Source organism: Panulirus ornatus, chromosome 2 (assembly GCF_036320965.1).
Source record: "Panulirus ornatus isolate Po-2019 chromosome 2, ASM3632096v1, whole genome shotgun sequence".
NCBI classification, from domain to species: domain Eukaryota; kingdom Metazoa; phylum Arthropoda; class Malacostraca; order Decapoda; family Palinuridae; genus Panulirus; species Panulirus ornatus.
Genome location: NC_092225.1, coordinates 73,633,085 through 73,652,324, shown reverse-complemented (window position 1 = coordinate 73,652,324; position 19,240 = coordinate 73,633,085). Strand labels below are relative to the sequence as shown.

The following is a 19,240-nucleotide window of genomic DNA, read 5'->3' as shown; positions in this document are numbered from 1 at the left end:
CAATCCATCACTGATTCCCTAAATACATCCCATTCCTCCCCCACTCCCCTTACTTCCATTGTTCTCACCTTTTTCCATTCTGTACTCAGTCTCTCCTGGTACTTCCTCACACAGGTCTCCTTCTCAAGCTCACTTACTCTCACCACCCTCTTCACCCCAACATTCACTCTTCTTTTCTGAAAACCCATACAAATCTTCACCTTAGCCTCCACAAGATAATGATCAGACATCCCTCCAGTTGCACCTCTCAGCACATTAACATCCAAAAGTCTCTCTTTCGCACGCCTGTCAATTAACACGTAATCCAATAACGCTCTCTGGCCATCTCTCCTACTTACATAAGTATACTTATGTATATCTCGCTTTTTAAACCAGGTATTCCCAATCATCAGTCCTTTTTCAGCACATAAATCTACAAGCTCTTCACCATTTCCATTTACAACACTGAACACCCCATGTATACCAATTATTCCCTCAACTGCCACATTACTCACCTTCGCATTCAAATCACCCATCAATATGACCCGGTCTCGTGCATCAAAACCACTAACACACTCATTCAGCTGCTCCCAAAACACTTGCCTCTCTTGATCTTTCCTCTCATGCCCAGGTGCATATGCACCAATAATCACCCACCTCTCTCCATCAACTTTCAGTTTTACCCATATTAATCGAGAATTTACTTTCTTACACTCTATCACATACTCCCACAATACATATACATATTCTTTTTTTATTATACCTATTTGCTACTTCATGTATGGTGGGGTGGCGACTGGATTGGATGAAGGCAGCAAGTATGAATATGAATAGGGCTAGGATATATTGCTCTACTGGAAAATCTAGAGTTATGAAGAATGACTAGTGTGAGTGAAGTGTTGTTAAGTGTTATGTACGACAAGGAGAGACTGTATGTTTGTGGACAAAATGCCAGTATTCCACATGTGGGTGAAGCAGAAAGAAAAGACAACTATCTGGTTCATAGGAGTGCAACTAGACTACCAATGAAGTGCTTGCTCACTATGCAGGTGTCACTAATTTTCCTGATACTCAGGCATGTAGTACTGGAAATATAACTCCTTGGTCTTTAGCTCCCTTCCACCTACTACCTTAATATTCCCAAATGCAAATTCACTGAACTGAAAAAAGGTAAGATATAACAATAACTATGAAAGCAAGTAATTCAAACCTTGTGTCCAAGCCAGTCCTCCTTGATAGTGTCCATGGGTAGTGGTTCACTCTCAGCATTCAGGTCAGTGATCACATCCTGTGGGTCAGGCAGGCATAACTAAGGTTATCATGTTACAGAGGAAACAAAGGTCACATTTATGCTTATTACATATGTAGGCTATCACAATGGAGTGTTACAAATATGAAAACTCTTAAATCATAAAGAAAATTCTATATACTGCATACCAACTGTGAAAAGGATTTATGCCATTCTATAATGGTTTAGAGTAAGGGAAATTATACTTGTTGGTAATGATAAATGTGATGATGGAACTCACATGGCAATGGATGAATGTAGTAAAGATACCTTACCATCTAGAAAAAATCATATTAAGTTTAATGGGAGAACAGCATCATAAACCTACTTTATTTTGTAAAAAAGCCTGTCTCTCCTGTCTTTTTGACTTCTTTGCTAAACACACCCTCTGCTGCCTTCTTTGCTCCCTTTGAATAAGTATCACACACCCTATATTCATTCTCATCTCTGTTTCCATTCTGTCATTTTCCTCTCTACCTTTTTCTGGTACTTCAGCCTCATTTTTTGTTCTTTCTGTATCTCCATCAATAACCTCATCCATTTATTTCTAACCCTCCCTGCCCAGATACATTTATCCAACATGTCCTAATTCTCATTTCTGTCATTACCAAGTTCAACAATGTTTGTTTATTACCTTTACATCCAACGCTTCCTTCCTTAGTCTTTCATTTTCAATCTCATACTCTATCAATGCCTTTAGCTTGATCTCTTCCCAACCTCATCTCTACGTGTATCTGTGAATAATGTTCAAAACAGGCATTTACAGAGAAAACAGCTCCTTCAGCATAGAAATTTATTAGAACTTCACCATTTGCAGTAGAATTTATTAAGAAAGGTGGTGACTGTGTTGTTGATTCATTGGTAAGGATATTCAATGTATGCATGGATCATGGTGAAGTGCCTGAAGATTGGTGGACTGTGTGCACAGTGCCATTGTACAAAGGCAAAGGGGATAAAGATGAGTGCTCAAATTACAGAGACATAAGTTTGTCGAGTATTCCTAGGAAACTGTATGGGAGAGAAATGATTAAGAGGATGAAGGCATGTACAAAGCACCGGACTGGGGAAGAGCACATGTACATATCCATACTTGCTGCCTTTATCCATTCCTATCACCATCCCGCCACACACGAAATAGCATCCCCCCCCCCTCCAGTGAGGCAGCGCCAGGAATAGAAAAAAAAAAGGCCACATTTGTTCCCACACAGTCTCTAGGTGATATGTGTAATGCACCAAAACCACAGCTCCCTTTCCACATCCAGGCCCCACAGACCTTTCCATGGTTTATCTCAGTCGCTTCACATGCCCTGGTTCAATCCACTGACAGCACATCCAACCCAGTATACCACATCATTCCAATTCACTCTATTTCTTGCAAGTCTTTCACCCTCCTGTATGTTCAGACCCCGATCTCTCAAAATCTTTTTCACTCCATCCTTCCATCTCCAATTTGGCTTCCTGCTTCTACTTTTTTCCTCCAACTCGTTCTTTTCATGTGTCCAAACTACTTAAACACACACTCTTCTGCTGTCTCAACCACACTCTTTTTATTACCACACAACTCTTTTACCCTTTCATTACTTACTTGATCAAACCACCTTACACCACATATTGTCCTTAAACATTCAATTTCCAACACATTTACCCTCCTCCATACAACCCTATTTATAACCCATGCCTCACAGCCATGTAACATTGTTGGAACCACTATTCCTCCAAGCATACCCATTTTTGCTCTGTCATTTCATATGTGGCGGGGTGGCGATGGGAATGAATATGGGCAGACTGTATGAATTATGTACATGTGTATATATATGTCTGCGTGTGTATATATATATGTATATGCTGAGATGTATAGGTATGTATATTTGCGTGTGTGGACATGTATGTATATAAATGTGTATGTTGGTGGGTTGGGCCATTCTTTCGTCTGTTTCCTTGCGCTACCTCGCAAACGCAGAAGACAGCGACAAAGTATAATAAATAGAAAAATAGGTTTTACTGTATTGTTTCAAAAGGTTAAAGAAAAATGCAACCCCTTAAATTCACAAAAAGAGAAGTGTTATGTGTCATCATCATGTATTTATTATGTACGTATGATATGAATTAGGTTCTAATAATTGTGCCATAGTTGTATTTCAAATGAAGTGCCTGTGCCCCTTGAGCCAGCAACATATGATTTCTACAGTGACCCAATACTCTTGACTTGCACACTTCAACCCTAGCTTTAGAAGAATAAAGATGTTTACCTGTGTCATCTCCTTAATCTCCTCCTGAAGTTGACAAGGCTAGGATATGCCTTCACAGCAACATATATATAATGATTACATGATGTTAATTTCTGGGGACCACAGCTTAGGTAGGTCAGAGATGACTCTCTTAGACAGAGCTGATATTTCTCTAAAGCTTTCTATGTCTCAGTACAGGTATCTAACTTCACAAGACAGACAATCATGTGCCTTTGAAGCTCTCATAAGTGCAGAAAACAAGTCTAATTTTGTCAAAGAGGAATAGCAAGAATCTATGAAAATGCAAAGCAAGAAGGTAAAACTAAGCTCTTCAAAGAAAAATATAATAGGTACAATAATTCTTGTTGATGACCCTAACCTTCATAGACAAAGTGCCGCGGATGCTAATGACTATGGTGCGTCGATGGTGGTCCAGAGCCACAAAGAAGGGTGTCTCTCCAACATCAACGTGGTAAGTGACATAGACCAGGTCTAACCCCTCAGAAGGTGCCATCCTCATGAAAGCAGCCACATTGCACCCACAACAGTTGTCCTCTATCACCTCTGGCATCCCCTGACTAGAAGAACAGCACTGCCAGCATCTGTAATGAGATATTGGTCAAAGGTAGGATGATGACTAATAGAAACACGATGAGGAAGGGAGTAATAACTTGATATGATTTGAAGAAAGGTGAAAGTTTGTATTTAAGAAATAATTCAGTCACAGTACAAACATATTCCCATGAAAATATGACCTCTTAACATACCAGACACCAATCAGAATTGTCAGTCTCCTTCATATGGCATTCAACAAACTTAGTATAACTTAAGGCATTGCTGTATCTCAAAAATTTTGACATCTTTTCTAAAAGTACCAAATGCATCTCCATGACAATCTTAACTACATAAGCAGTGTCACTGTTTTTCAAGATGCATCAACAGATTCTTCTCATAACATCAAACCCAACTTTAGATATGTAACAGTGTATAACATAAGCCTTCCATTCTCAAATACTGAAATTCACCAAGTAATATATGTAAATATGTTGATACTTCGCAGACATTTTACTTGTTGATACTGAATGCCTGTAAAAGCCATTCCCCCAGTAATATACATAAATGCAGTGATGCTTAACATGCATTTTACTTGTTGATACTGCGTGCCTGTAAAATCACCTGCATGTGAGAAAAGATGGGACTGGCTTTCTCTCCATTCTTACTTCTTTTTTTCTGCAATTCTTACTCTATTCCAGCAAATGCTTAATGTGTTTCCTCAAGATAAGACTTAATTTCAAGGTCTGTGAGGGTACCAAATAACTGCAATAATTTTCTAATATTAGCACAAAATTCACTCAACAGTAGGATGTTCATAAAGATCTAAAGCTGAATTCTCTGTTATTTAGCTGACAGGATCACAGCAACTGTTGATTATGAGTTGACAAGCAAGGTGATGCAGCACATCAGTCACTATTGCTTTGGTCCTCCGAAATTATCTGATATAAAACATCAGATCTGGTGAATGAATAAGTAAAAGCTAATCTCAATCAGGATCACACTGGCTATTGCTTAAGAGCCAATGAGTAATACACTCATCATTAGTGCTTTGATTCCCCTAAACTATCTGACAATCTAACACCAGCTCTGGTGAAGGAAGAAGTATAGCTGATCTCAATTTGATATGTCTTTTTACAAAAGAAAATAAAAATTGCCTAGAAAATTCTTTTAATAATATTTTCAGAGACATACCTAAATGATCTAATCAGCATCCTATAAGAATCTGCCTCACATTTACTCTATAACCTTTAAGTCCTAAGTTCAACCTTGCTAGACCAAGACAAGTTTTGATTATCTCTGCATTTTCATGTACTATTGTTTTAAAACTAAATTATATCGAAGCAAAATGCAAAATGCAGTCATCTGACTAGAAATACTTGATCAGCATGTAAAATAACATCAATACCCAGATTTTCATTAAAATCTGAAGAAGAAAAAATGGATTTTCGTGAGAATTTCAGGATAGATGCTTTTAGGTATGCTGAATACAAATCTGTGGTCAAAACCTAAAAATTCATGTAATTAGTTGAGTAATCAGCATATCAATATTACTGTAATCAACCAAAGACATCAATAATGCAAAATGCAGTCATTTGACTCAAAATACTTAATCAGCATGTGAAATAACATCTATAACCCATTTTCATTACAATCTGAAGAAGTTGAAAAAATGAGGAAAATGCAAGGCCTTGGATTTTTCTTGATAATTTTCAAAAAATGGATTTTCTTGAGAGTTTCAGGATACATGCTTTTACGTATGCTGAATACAAATCTGTAGTCAAAACCCAAAAATTTGTGTAATTTGTCTAGTATTTAGCATATTGATTTCATAATTAATCTAAGGGGTAATCAAAGGCATTAATAATGTGAAATGCAGTCATTTGACTCAAAATACTTAATCAGCATGTAAAATAACATCTATACCCAGATTTTCATTAAAATCTGAAGAAGTTGAAAATCTGAGAAAAATGCTAGGCCTGGGATTTTTCTTGATTTTTTTTAAAAAAATGGAATTTCTTGAAAATTTGAGGATAGACGCTTTTAGGTATGCTGAATATGAATCTGTGGTCAAAACCACAAAATTCGTGTAATTAGTGGAGTAATTAGCATATTAATACTATCATTAATCTATGGGGTAATTAAAGGCTTCAAAATACGAATTGCAGTCATTTGACTCGAAATTCTTAATCAGCATGTCAAATAACATCTATACCCAGATTTTCATTAAAGTCTGAAGAAGTTGAAAATCTGAGCAAAATGCAATGCAATGCCTTGGATTTTTCCAGATTTTTTTTCAAAAAATGGATTCTCTTGAGAATTTCAGGATAGATGCTTTTAGGTATGCTGAAGACAAATCTGTGGTCAAAACCTAAAAGTTCATTAGTTGAGTAATCAGCATGTCAATATAATTAATCTAAGGGGTAATTAATGGCATTAATAATGTGAAATGCAGTCATTTGACTCGAAATACTTAATCAGCATGTAAAATAACATCTATACCCAGATTTTCATTAAAATCTGAAGAAGCTGAAAATCTGAGGAAAATGCAAGGCCTTGGATTTTTCTTGATTTTTTTCAAAAAATGGATTTTCTTGAGAGTTTCGGGATACCTGCTTTTACGTATGCTGAATACGAATGTGGTCAAACCCAAAAATTTGTGTAATTAGTCGAGTATTTAGCATACTGATTTCATCATAATTAATCTAAGGGGTAATCAAAGGCATTAATAATGCGAAATGCATTTATTTGACTCGGAATACTTAATCAACATGTAAAACAACATCTATACCCAGATTTTCATTAAAATCTGAAGAAGTTGAAAATCTGAGAAAAATGCTAGGCCTGGGATTTTTCTTGATTTTTTTTCAAAAAATGGAATTTCTTGAAAATTTCAGGACAGATGCTTTTAGGTATGCTGAATACGAATCTGTGGTCAAAACCAAAAAATTCGTTTAATTTGTGAAGTAATTAGCATATTAATATTATTATAATCAATCTATGGGGTAATCAAAGGCTTCAAAATACGAAATGCAGTCATTTGACTCAAAATACTTAATCAGCATTTTTTTTTTTTTGCTTTGTCGCTGTGTCCCGCGTTAGCGAGGTAGTGCAAGGAAACAGACGAAAGAATGGCCCAACCCACCCACATACACATGTATATACATACATGTCCACACACGCAAATATACATATCTATACATCTCAATGTACACATATACATACACACACAGACATATACATATATACACATGTACATAATTCATACTGTCTGTAAAATAACATTTATACCCGGATTTTCATTAAAATATGAAGTTGAAAATCTGAGCAAAATACAATGGAATGAATGCCTTGGATTTTTCTTGATTTTTTTCAAAAATGGAATTTCTTGAAAATTTCAGGATAGATGCGTTTAGGTATGCTGAATATGAATCTGTGGTCAAAACCTAAAAGTTCGTGAAATTAGTCGAGTAATTAGCATATCAATATAATTAATCTAAAGGGTAATTAAAGGCATTAATAATGCGAAATGCAGTCATTTGACTTGAAATACTTAATCAGCATGTAAAATGATACCTATACCCAGATTTTCATCATAATCTGAAGAAGGTGAAAATCTGAGCAAAATGCAAGGCCTTGAATTTTTCTTGATTTTTTTCAAAAAATGGATTTTTTTGAGAATTTCAGGATACATGCTTTTAGGTATTCAGAATACCAATCTGTGGCCAAAACCTACAAATTTGTGTAATTAGTAGAGTAATTAACATACTAATTTTATCATAATTAATCTAAGGGGTAATTAAAGGCATTAATAATGTGAAATGCTGTCATTTGGCTCGAAATACTTAATCAGCATGTAAAATAACATCAATAAATCGTTTTTCATTAAAATCTGAAGAAGTTGAAAATATGAGGAAAATGCAAGGTCTGGGATTTTTCTTTATTTTTTCAAAAAAATGGATTTTCTTGAAAATTTCAGGATAGATGCTTTTAGGTATGCTAAATACGAATCTGTGGTCAAAACCCGAAAATTTGTGTAATTAGTACAGTAATTAGCACACTAATATTATCATAATTAATCTAATGGGTAATTAAAGGCATTAATCCGGCAAAATGCAGTCATTTGACTCAAAATACTTTACCAGCATGTAAAATAACATCTATACCCACATTATCATTAAAATCTTGGATTTTTCTTGATTATTTTAAAAATTGGATTTTCTTGAGAATTTCAAGATATATTCTTTTAGGTATGCTGAATACGAATCTGTGGTCAAAACCTAAAAATTCATGAAATTAGTCAAGTAATTAGCATATCAATATAATAATTAATCTAAGGGGTAATTAAAGGCATTAATAATGCAAAATGCAGTCATTTGACTCAAAATACTTAACCAGCATGTAAAATAACATCTACAATCCGATTTTCATTAAAATCTAAAGAAGGTGAAAATCTGAGGAAAATGCAAGGACTTGGATTTTTCATGAATTTCTTTCAAAAAATGGATTTTCTTGAAAATTTCAGAATAGATGCTTCTTGGTATGCTGAATACGAATCTGTGGTCAAAACCCAAAAATTCGTGTAATTAGTCGAGTATTTAGCATAGTAATCAGAAGGTAAAATAACATCTATACCCAGATTTTCATTAAAATCTGAAGAAGTTGAAAATCTGAGCAAAATGCTGATTTTCTTGAAAATTTCAGGATAGATGCTTTTAGGTATGCTGAATACAAATCTGTGGTCAGAACCCAAAAATTCATGTAATCAGTCAAGTAATTAGCATAAAATTTTATAATTAATCTAATGGGTAATTAAACACAATATTAATGCAAAATGCAATCATTTGACTCAAAATACTTAATAAGCATGTAAAATAACATCTATACCCAGATTTTCATTAAAATCTGAAGAAGTTGAAAATCTGAGCAAAATGCAAGGCTAAAGCCTTGGATTTTCTTGATTTGTTTCAACAAATGGATTTTCTTGAGAATTTCAGGATAGATGCTTTTTGGTATGCTGAATACGAATCTATGGTCAAAATCTAAAAATTCATGAAATTAGTTGAGTAATTAGCATATGCAAATTATAATAATTAATCTAAGGGATAATCAAAGGCATTAATAATGCGAAATGCAGTCATCTGACTCAAAATAATTAATCAGGATGTTAAATAACATCTTTTTTTTTTTTTTTGCTTTGTCGCTGTGTTTGCGAGGTAGCGCAAGGAAACAGACGAAAGAAATGGCCCAACCCACCCCCATACACATGTATATACATACGTCCACACACGCAAATATACATACCTACACAGCTTTCCATGGTTTACTCCAGACGCTTCACATGCCCTGATTCAATCCACTGACAGCACGTCAACCCCGGAATACCACATCGAACCAATTCACTCTATTCCTTGCCCTCCTTTCACCCTCCTGCATGTTCAGGCCCCGATCACACAAAATCTTTTTCACTCCATCTTTCCACCTCCAATTTGGTCTCCCACTTCTCCTCGTTCCCTCCACCTCCGACACATATATCCTCTTGGTCAATCTTTCCTCACTCATTCTCTCCATGTGCCCAAACCATTTCAAAACACCCTCTTCTGCTCTCTCAACCACGCTCTTTTTATTTCCACACATCTCTCTTACCCTTACGTTACTTACTCGATCAAACCACCTCATACCACACATTGTCCTCAAACATCTCATTTCCAGCACATCCATCCTCCTGCGCACAACTCTATCCATAGCCCATGCCTCGCAACCATACAACACTGTTGGAACCACTATTCCTTCAAACATACCCATTTTTGCTTTCCGAGATAATGTTCTCGACTTCCACACATTCTTCAAGGCTCCCAGAATTTTCGCCCTCTCCCCCACCCTAAGGTCCACTTCCGCTTCCATGGTTCCATCCGCTGCCAGATCCACTCCCAGATATCTAAAACACTTTACTTCCTCCAGTCTTTCTCCATTCAAACTTACCTCCCAATTGACTTGACCCTCAACCCTACTGTACCTAATAACCTTGCTCTTATTCACATTTACTCTTAACTTTCTTCTTTCACACACTTTACCAAACTCAGTCACCAGCTTCTGCAGTTTCTCACATGAATCAGCCACCAGCGCAGTATCATCAGCGAACAACAACTGACTCACTTCCCAAGCTCTCTCCTCCCCTCTTTCCAAAACTCTTGCATTCACCTCCCAAACAACCCCATCCATAAACTAATTAAACAACCATGGAGACATCACACACCCCTGCCGCAAACCTACATCCACTGAGAACCAATCACTTTCCTCTCTTCCTACACGTACACATGCCTTACATCCTCAATAAAAACTTTTCACTGCTTCTAACAACATCTATAACCCAATTTTCATTAAAATCTTAAGAATTTGAAAATCTGAGGAAAATGCAAGGATACAGCCTTGGATTTTTCTTGATTCTTTTTCAAATAATGGATTTTCTTGAGAATTTCAGGATAGATGCTTTTAGGTATGCGGAATATGAATCTGTGGTCAAAACCCATTAGCATATTAATTGTATTATAATTATTCTAAGGGGTAATTAAAGGCATTAATAATGTGAAATGCAGTAATTTGACACGAAATACTTAATCAGCATGTGAAATAACATGTATACCCAGATCTTCATTAAAATCTCAAGAAGTTTAAAATCTGAGCAAAATGCAAGGCTATACTATATACAGCCTTGGATTTTTCTTGATTTTTTTCAAAAAAATTGATTTTCTTGAGAATTTCAGGATAGATGCTTTTAGGTATCCTGAAAATGAATCTGTGGTCAAAACCCAAAAAATTAGTAGAGTAACCAGCATACTAATTTTATTATAATTAATCTAAGGGGTAATTAAAGGCATTAATAATGTGAAATGCAGTCATTTGACTCGAAATACGTAATCAGCATGTAAAATAACATCTATACCCACATTTTCATTAAAATCTGAAGAAGTTGAAAATCTCAGCAAAATGCAAGGCTCTATTTTTCTTGATTTTTTTTTTCAAAAAATGGATTTTCTTGAGAATTTAAGGATAGATGCTTTGAGGTATGCTGAATACGAATATGTGGTCAAAACCTAAAAATTCGTGTAATTAGTCAAGTGATTAGCTTATTAATATTATTGTAATTAATCTAAGGGGTAAAGGCATTAATAATGCGAAATGCAGTCATTTGACTCGAAATGATCAACATGTAAAATAACATCTAAACCCAGATTTTCATTAAAATTTGAAGAAGTTGAAAATCTGAGGAAAATGCAATTATACGAATTTTTGGGTTTTGACCACAGATTCGAATTCAGCATACCTAAAATCATCTATCCTGAAATTCTCAAGGAAATCCATTTTGTGAAAAAAATCCAGAAAAATCCAAGGCTATAGCCTTGCGCTGGTGGCGGATTCATGTGAGAAACTGCAGAAGCTGGTGACGGAGTTTGGTAAAGTGTGTGGAAGAAGAAAGTTAAGAGTAAATGTGAATAAGAGCAAGGTTATTAGGTACAGTAGGGTTGAGGGTCAAGTCAATTGGGAGGTGAGTTTGAATGGAGAAAAACTGGAGGAAGTGAAGTGTTTTAGATATCTGGGAGTGGATCTGTCAGCGGATGGAACCATGGAAGCGGAAGTGGATCATAGGGTGGGGGAGGGGGCGAAAATTTTGGGAGCCTTGAAAAATGTGTGGAAGTCGAGAACATTATCCCGGAAAGCAAAAATGGGTATGTTTGAAGGAATAGTAGTTCCAACAATGTTGTATGGTTGCGAGGCGTGGGCTATGGATAGAGTTGTGCGCAGGAGGATGGATGTGCTGGAAATGAGATGTTTGAGGACAATGTGTGGTGTGAGGTGGTTTGATCGAGTAAGTAACGTAAGGGTAAGAGAGATGTGTGGAAATAAAAAGAGCGTGGTTGAGAGAGCAGAAGAGGGTGTTTTGAAATGGTTTGGGCACATGGAGAGAATGAGTGAGGAAAGATTGACCAAGAGGATATATGTGTCGGAGGTGGAGGGAACGAGGAGAAGAGGGAGACCAAATTGGAGGTGGAAAGATGGAGTGAAAAGGATTTTGTGTGATCGGGGCCTGAACATGCAGAAGGGTGAAAGGAGGGCAAGGAATAGAGTGAATTGGAGCGATGTGGTATACAGGGGTTGACGTGCTGTCAGTGGATTGAATCAAGGCATGTGAAGCGTCCGGGGTAAACCATGGAAAGCTGTGTAGGTATGTATATTTGCGTGTGTGGACGTGTGTATGTACATGTGTATGGGGGGGGTTGGGCCATTTCTTTCGTCTGTTTCCTTGCGCTACCTCGCAAACGCGGGAGACAGCGACAAAGTATAAAAAAAAAAAAAAAAGATGTTATTTTACATGCTAATTAAGTATTTCAAGTCAAATGACTGCATTTCGCATTATTAATGACTTTAATCACCCCTTAGATTAATTATAATAAAATTAGTATGCTGATAATTTTACTCGACTAATTACACAAATTTTCAGGTTGTGACTACAGATTCGTTTTCAGCATACCAAAAAGCATCTATCCTGAAATTCTCAAGAAAATCCATTTTTTGACAACAGATTCGTATTCAGCATAACTAAAAGCATCTATCCTGAAATTTTCAAGAAAATCCATTTTTTGAAAAAAATCAAGAAAAATTAATGAAGTACATGAAACTTACCGTAGGTCAGTTGAAATGTGCTTCGAATTTTATGGAGCAAATCACCTCTGCTAGAAGGGAGCTTTCACATAAAAAAAAAAATTGAACACTCTCCAGCCAATCAACACCTCCACTCACTGATGGTGCCATCATCCCCAAGTTATCATTAACAAATTGCTTCATAATTCTTAGAACATACACAAATTCTAATCATGGTCACTCAGAAAAGTTTTTCAAGAGAATGGGAAAGGAAGGGCGAGAATAATAAACCAAGGAAAAGAAAGATTTTCATACCCCAAAGCTTTTATTTCTCTCAAGGTTTGGTTCATCCCATGAGCCATGAAAGCATGCCAACATTGAGAAAAGGAAAAAAACAATAATCTAAGCAAGAGGAGATGAAAAGCAAAAACATTGTGTGTCACACAAAGGTCAATCTGTCCTACATGCACCAACCTCCAGGGGCAAAATATCATTAACAGATATGTTAGAAGAATGCCACAGACCTCTATATTATTAATCACCTACCAGGGGAAGGCTCCTCACAAGGACCAAAAAAGTGGAGGCTACTTTCATGAACCATGGGTTCTGATATGCAATACAATGCAGGTGAACTGGGTCCACAAAACAAGTCTGTTAGTCCATGGAGATGCTCCTTGCAGAAAAAGTTCTAAACTTTCGACTACAAAAAGGGTGTTCCCCTCAACATCCCTGGGGACCTCCACCAATTCAACCAGAGGTTTCAATGGCCATAAGAAAACATTTTTATATCCGTACATTGCAAGTATTTCACTACCTCTTCTCTAAAAACCAATGGGTATCAAGAAGGGAGTTTCAAGATGAACCACTGGGATACTAAAATGCCAAAGAACATCTTTTGCTTATAACAAGATAAAAACTTTGATAACCCAACTAGTTTGCACCAAGGAGACAACTGCACAACGATGAAACAGACTGGAGAAACTTATCACAAGTATGCCCAAAGAGATTTATATTTCTTGTAAGGCACTCATGTAGTACAATTATTTCTTGTTTTGTTTGTAAAAAGGACTCTGAAATATAGAATATCCAAGCTTTAGAAGAGCCCCAGTCTTAAAATTGAGTGATCTTGTCTTGACTTCAGAAGAGAAATATATGGGGAAGATTATCTCTTGGTGCTCCTTCAGTTTTAGGCTGCCAATTGTCTGATAATTTTGATTTGTAAATTCAAATTCCAGAGGTTGTACATAACATTCCTAACCCAAGACTGAAGTGGCCATTCCTAACCCAAGACTGAAGTGGCCATTCCTAACCCAAGACTGAGGTGGACTATGAAATATAAGGTATAAGTTGAGGAGTATTGTAGTAAAACTGAAAAGGAATGAACATTTTTCAGCCACTCTTGACTGGTCATCAAATCCCTTAAATCTTTTAGATGGGAACAACTTTCCCAAGTAGACTACCTAGAGATAAGGATAAATTTCACTTTAACAGCTCAGTCTATGATTAGGGCATTAACTGGCATTGCTACTCATCATCACCAAACTCAGTTACAAGCTTCTGCAGTTTCTCACCCGAATCAGCCACCAGCGCTGTATCATCAGCGAACAACAACTGACTTACTTCCCAGGCCCTCTCATCCACAACAGATTGCATACCTGCCCCTCTCTCAAAACTTTTGCATTCACCTCCCAAACAACCCCATCCATAAACAAATTAAACAACCATAGAGACATCACACACCCCTGCCGCAAACCGACATTCACTAGGAACCGATCACTTTCCTCTCTTCCTACTCATACACATGCCTTACATCCTCGATAAAAACTTTTCACTGCTTCCAGCAACTTATGTCCCACACCATATACTCTTAATACCTTCCACAGAGCATCTCCATCAACTCTATCATATGCCTTTTCCAGATCCATAAATGCTACATACAAATCCATTTGTTTTTCTAAGTATTTCTCACATACATTCTTCAAAGCAAACACCTGATCCACACATCCTCTACCACTTCTGAAACCACACTGTTCTTCCCCAGTCTGATGCTCTGTACATGATTTCACCCTCTCAGTCAATACCCTCCCATATGATTTCCCAGGAATACTCAACAAACTTATACCTCTATAATTTGAACACTCACCTTTATCCCCTTTGCCTTTATACAATGGCACTATGCATGCATTCTGCCAATCCTCAGGCACTTCACCATAAGCCATGCATACACTGAATATCCTCACCAACCAGTCAAAACACAGCCACCCCCTTTTTTAATAAATTCCACTGCAATACCATCCAAACCTGCCACCTTGCCGGTTTTCATCTTCCACAAAGCATTCACTACCTCTTCTCTGTTTACAAAACCATTCTCCCTGACCCTTATTGATTGTGAACATCAGCTGAAAGTGTTGAACTACTGGGCTGAGAAGCTATCTGGGGATATTCATTCCTTTGCCAGATACAACAATCTCCAGGAAAGGATACTGCCTACAATCATCAATAATAAGTCTCTGAACTTGATCTATTCCATGCAGATGGAATATAATAAAGATACATAATAACATGATTATATAAAGCAAAGCATACGGTATATTTTCATGTAATGCATACAGGTCTCTGAGTAGATTAGCTATAATTATGTTGCTAAAAGAAATGTACTTTCAAAATAAACTACATAGGATGGCAATCATGTAGCCATCTTTTTCATCACACAATACTTAAAAGTAATCTACTTGACAGGTTATCTGCAATTTCCTACATTTACATAGTCTTTTGATAGTTTAATTGCTTTCATGGATCCCATGGAAGAAATGGAGCACAATCTTACCTGGATAGCTACACAGATGGTTACACAACTACTGCAGCAATGTAATCCTAGAAAGTGTACTGTTTATGGAGTATTGCCCTAAATGTTGACCCTTTACCTTCCTATACATACTATATATGAGTAAAAAAAGCCCCATCAGGGTACTGCATACTAAATGAATGACAGTTTTTACCTACCTCAGTAATGAACACAGCCTGCAGGCCTCAAGAGCGGAGTTCGTCATGACAAACATGGGCCAGCCATATATAGCCAGAGCAAACCTCATATAGTGTACGATCTTCTCAAATTCCTCCTTCCCCTCAGGGGATGACAGCTGCAGGAATCGTGTTCTGTGAGAAAGTGGATGGCATCCTTTTCAAATTATAAAATCAGTGAGTAATGACATTATAACCTCCCCTTTAGTATACAAATGACAAACAGTTTAAACTGAAGAATATAATAACAAAACATGAACATTTCAATAAAGGGACGGAAAAATTTAGAAATGGAAGACTCTCAAGAATGAAAATTATAACCAAATCAAAGCAAATAAAGAAAATGAGAAAGAAAAAGCTCAAGGAAAGAGGACACATGTAGTATAATGGGTCAGAGAGAATGGCACATGTACTGGGTGTTCTTTGGAAATCACTAAGACATAGTATTGCAGAGAAATCAGAAACTGTTAAAGAACAGATAAAAGAAACATGGAACAATGATTCTAAGATTGAAGAAATGGAACAAAGAGTAGTGACTGGTGCAGATGAACAATGATTTGGGAACAATGAAACAGAGAGGTGTAGTAATTCACTAAGTGAAGCTATAGAAAGGACAATGTACTCTGTGATATCCGAATCTGTTAAGATATAGAGTGTCTGATGATGGGTTTGATAAGGTGTAAAATATTCATGATTAACACATCAAACCAAATATGAAGAGTTAAAAAAAGAATCAGAGACATGAGTGCGGATGGATTACCACCTGAAGTCTAAGCTGATGAGTGAGCTAAATCACGATTAAAAATCCGTGTAGCATGGGGTAAGTTGCTGATATTATTTGGAATGGAGGACCACATTCCATCAAAAGAAAACTAGGTAACAAAGGAAAAAGTATATATAAGAAAAACTAATAGAGGCTACAGACATAGGAAAACAGATTTCTGAAATAATGGAACACAGAAAATGGAAGAGATGACAATACAGTCAAGAAAAAGTAAAGGATACTGTCAAAATGGATATGTGCAGTCAGGAGGTATTAAAGTAGGCTAAGAAACTTACTAAAAGCAATGTACTTAGAGGTATGATTATCGATGGAGGATGATTAAAGGATGAGAGAGAAAAAAATAATGAACAGAAGGCAGCAATAAAGGGCATCAACAGAAATTACACAGCTGATGGATTAGCAATAAATGAAACATACCTAAAGTTAAATGGTTGAACTGGGGAATCCAAACCATTTATTGCTGAAGTACCAGAGATGATTTTAATAAAAAGATAAGATCTAATAAAATCTTTCTAAAAAAAAAAAATATAATAGTATGTAATGAAAGAGAAGACAAAGGACTGACTGGCTTTTTGTTAAGGGACAATCTAAAATTTCAAGAAACATTGGTGGTTTTTTCATCCATGGACTGTTGGAGAGGTTTGTTTCTAAAAATAACCCTGAGTTTAGGTCAAAGGAATTAAAAGCTATTTTGGAGGTCACTGGTATTCAACACTTTCTCATCCCCATACCATCCAACAACAAACAGTGATGTAGAGCAATCTATAAAAAGTTTCAAGCATGCTATGATATGCATGGAGGAATCTTTAGAAAGTGTATCTAAATGCTGAAAATCCTCCCCTCTAGTTTTTAGTTCTCTACAGAGAAGAGGGCCAAGTGAGGATTTTCCCTCTAAAAGGCTCAGTCCTCTGTTCTTGATGCTTCCTTGCTAATGAGGGGAATGGTGAATAGAAAGGGGCAGTCTGTTGTGGATGAGAGGGCCTGGGAAAGTGAGTCAGTTGTTGTTCGCCAATGATACAGCGTTGGTATCTGATTTGGGTGAGAAACTGCAGAGGTTGGTGACTGAGGTTCACAAAGTGTGTGAGAGGAGAATGTTGAGAGTAAATATGAATAAGAACAAGGTTATTAGGTTCAGTAGGGTTGAGGACAAGTTAATTGGGGAGGTAGTTTTGAATGGAAAAAAACTAGAGGAAGTGAAGTGTTTTAGATATCTGGGAGTGGACTTAGCAGTGGATGGAACCATAGAAGTGGAAGTGTCACAGGGAGGGGGAATGGGAGAAGTTTTGGGATAATTGAAAAATGTGTGGAAGGCAAGAACATTATCTCGGAGAGCAAAAATAGGTATGTTTGAAGGATTAGTGGTTCCAACAACGTTATATGGTTGTGAGGCATGGGCTATAGAGTTGTATAAAGGAAGGTGGGTGTGTTGGAAATGAAATGTTTGAGGACAATATGTGGTGTGAGGTGGTTTGATCGAGTAAGTAATGAAAGGGTATGTGAGATGTGTGGTATTGTAAACAATGTGGTTGAGAGCAGAAGAGGGTGTGTTGAAAGAGTTTGGACACATGAAGAGAATGAGTGAGGAAAGATTGACAAAGAGGGTATTTGTGTCAGAGCTGGAGGGAAGAAGGAGAAGCAGAACAAATTGGAGGTGGAAGGATGGAGTGAAAAAATTTTGAGCAATTGGGGCTTGAACATACAGGATGGTGAAAGGTGTGCAAGAAATAGGGTGAAATGGAACAATGTGGTTTGCCGGGGTCAACATGCTGTCAATGGATTGAACCAGGGTGTGTGAAGCATGTGGGGTAAACCATGGAAAGTTTTGTAGGGCCTGGATATGGAAAGGGAGGTGTGGTTTTGGTGCATTACACATGACAGCTAGAGATTGAGTGTGAGCGAATGTGGCCTTTTTGTCTTTTCCTATTGCTACCTTGTGGGGGTGGGGGAAGGTGCAATTTCATGTGTGGCTGGGAGGCGACGGGAATGGATGAAGGTAGCATGTATGAATATGTTCTGTATAAGTATGTATGTATATGTGCGTGTGTGGATATTCATGTATATAAATGTGTGTGTGGGTGGGTTGTGCGAGTCTTTCGTCTGTTTCCTTGTGCTACCTCGCTGACATGGGAGACGGCGATTAAGTATAATAATATAAAGATGAAAATTTCTTGATCTTATTATCATACTTAGTCAATGTCTCCCGTGTCAGCAAGGTAGCGCAAGGAAACAGATGTAAGAATGGCCCAACCCACCCACATACACATATATATACATAAACGCCCACACACGCACATATACATTTCAACGTACACATACATATACATACAAAAATATATGCATATATACACATGTTCATATTCATACTTCCTGTCTTCATCCATTCCCTCCGCCACCCCGCCACACATGAAATAGCATCCCCCTCCCCCAACATGCATGCAAGGTAGCACTAGGAAAAGACAACAGAGGCCACAGTCATTCACACTCAGTCTCTAGCTGTCAAGTGTAATGCACCAAAACCACAGCTCCCTTTCCACATCTAGGACCCCACAGAACTTTCCATGGTTTACCCCAGATGCTTCACATGCCCTGGTTCAGTCCATTGACAGCATGTCCACTCTGGTGTACCACATCGTTCTAATTCATTCTATTCCTTGCATGCCTTTCACCCTCCTGTATGTTCAGGCCCCAATTGCTCAAAATCTTTTTCACTCCATCCTTCCCCCTCCAATTTGGTCTCCCACTTCTCGT

General features: G+C 37.2%; 1 protein-coding gene across 1 annotated transcript in view; it reads right to left on the bottom strand.

Annotated features, from left to right (window-relative positions):
* LOC139752263 (diacylglycerol lipase-alpha-like) overlaps window positions 1–19,240 on the bottom strand; it is a gene marked incomplete at its 5' end in the record, with an annotated part of 607,140 nt that overhangs the window by 135,245 nt on the left and 452,655 nt on the right. Inside the window, 3 exons of the mRNA XM_071668298.1 lie at window positions 1,190–1,267; window positions 3,875–4,097; window positions 15,691–15,843. Of these exons, the coding sequence (XP_071524399.1) occupies window positions 1,190–1,267; window positions 3,875–4,097; window positions 15,691–15,843 (454 nt within the window). The remainder of the gene's footprint in view (window positions 1–1,189; window positions 1,268–3,874; window positions 4,098–15,690; window positions 15,844–19,240) is intronic.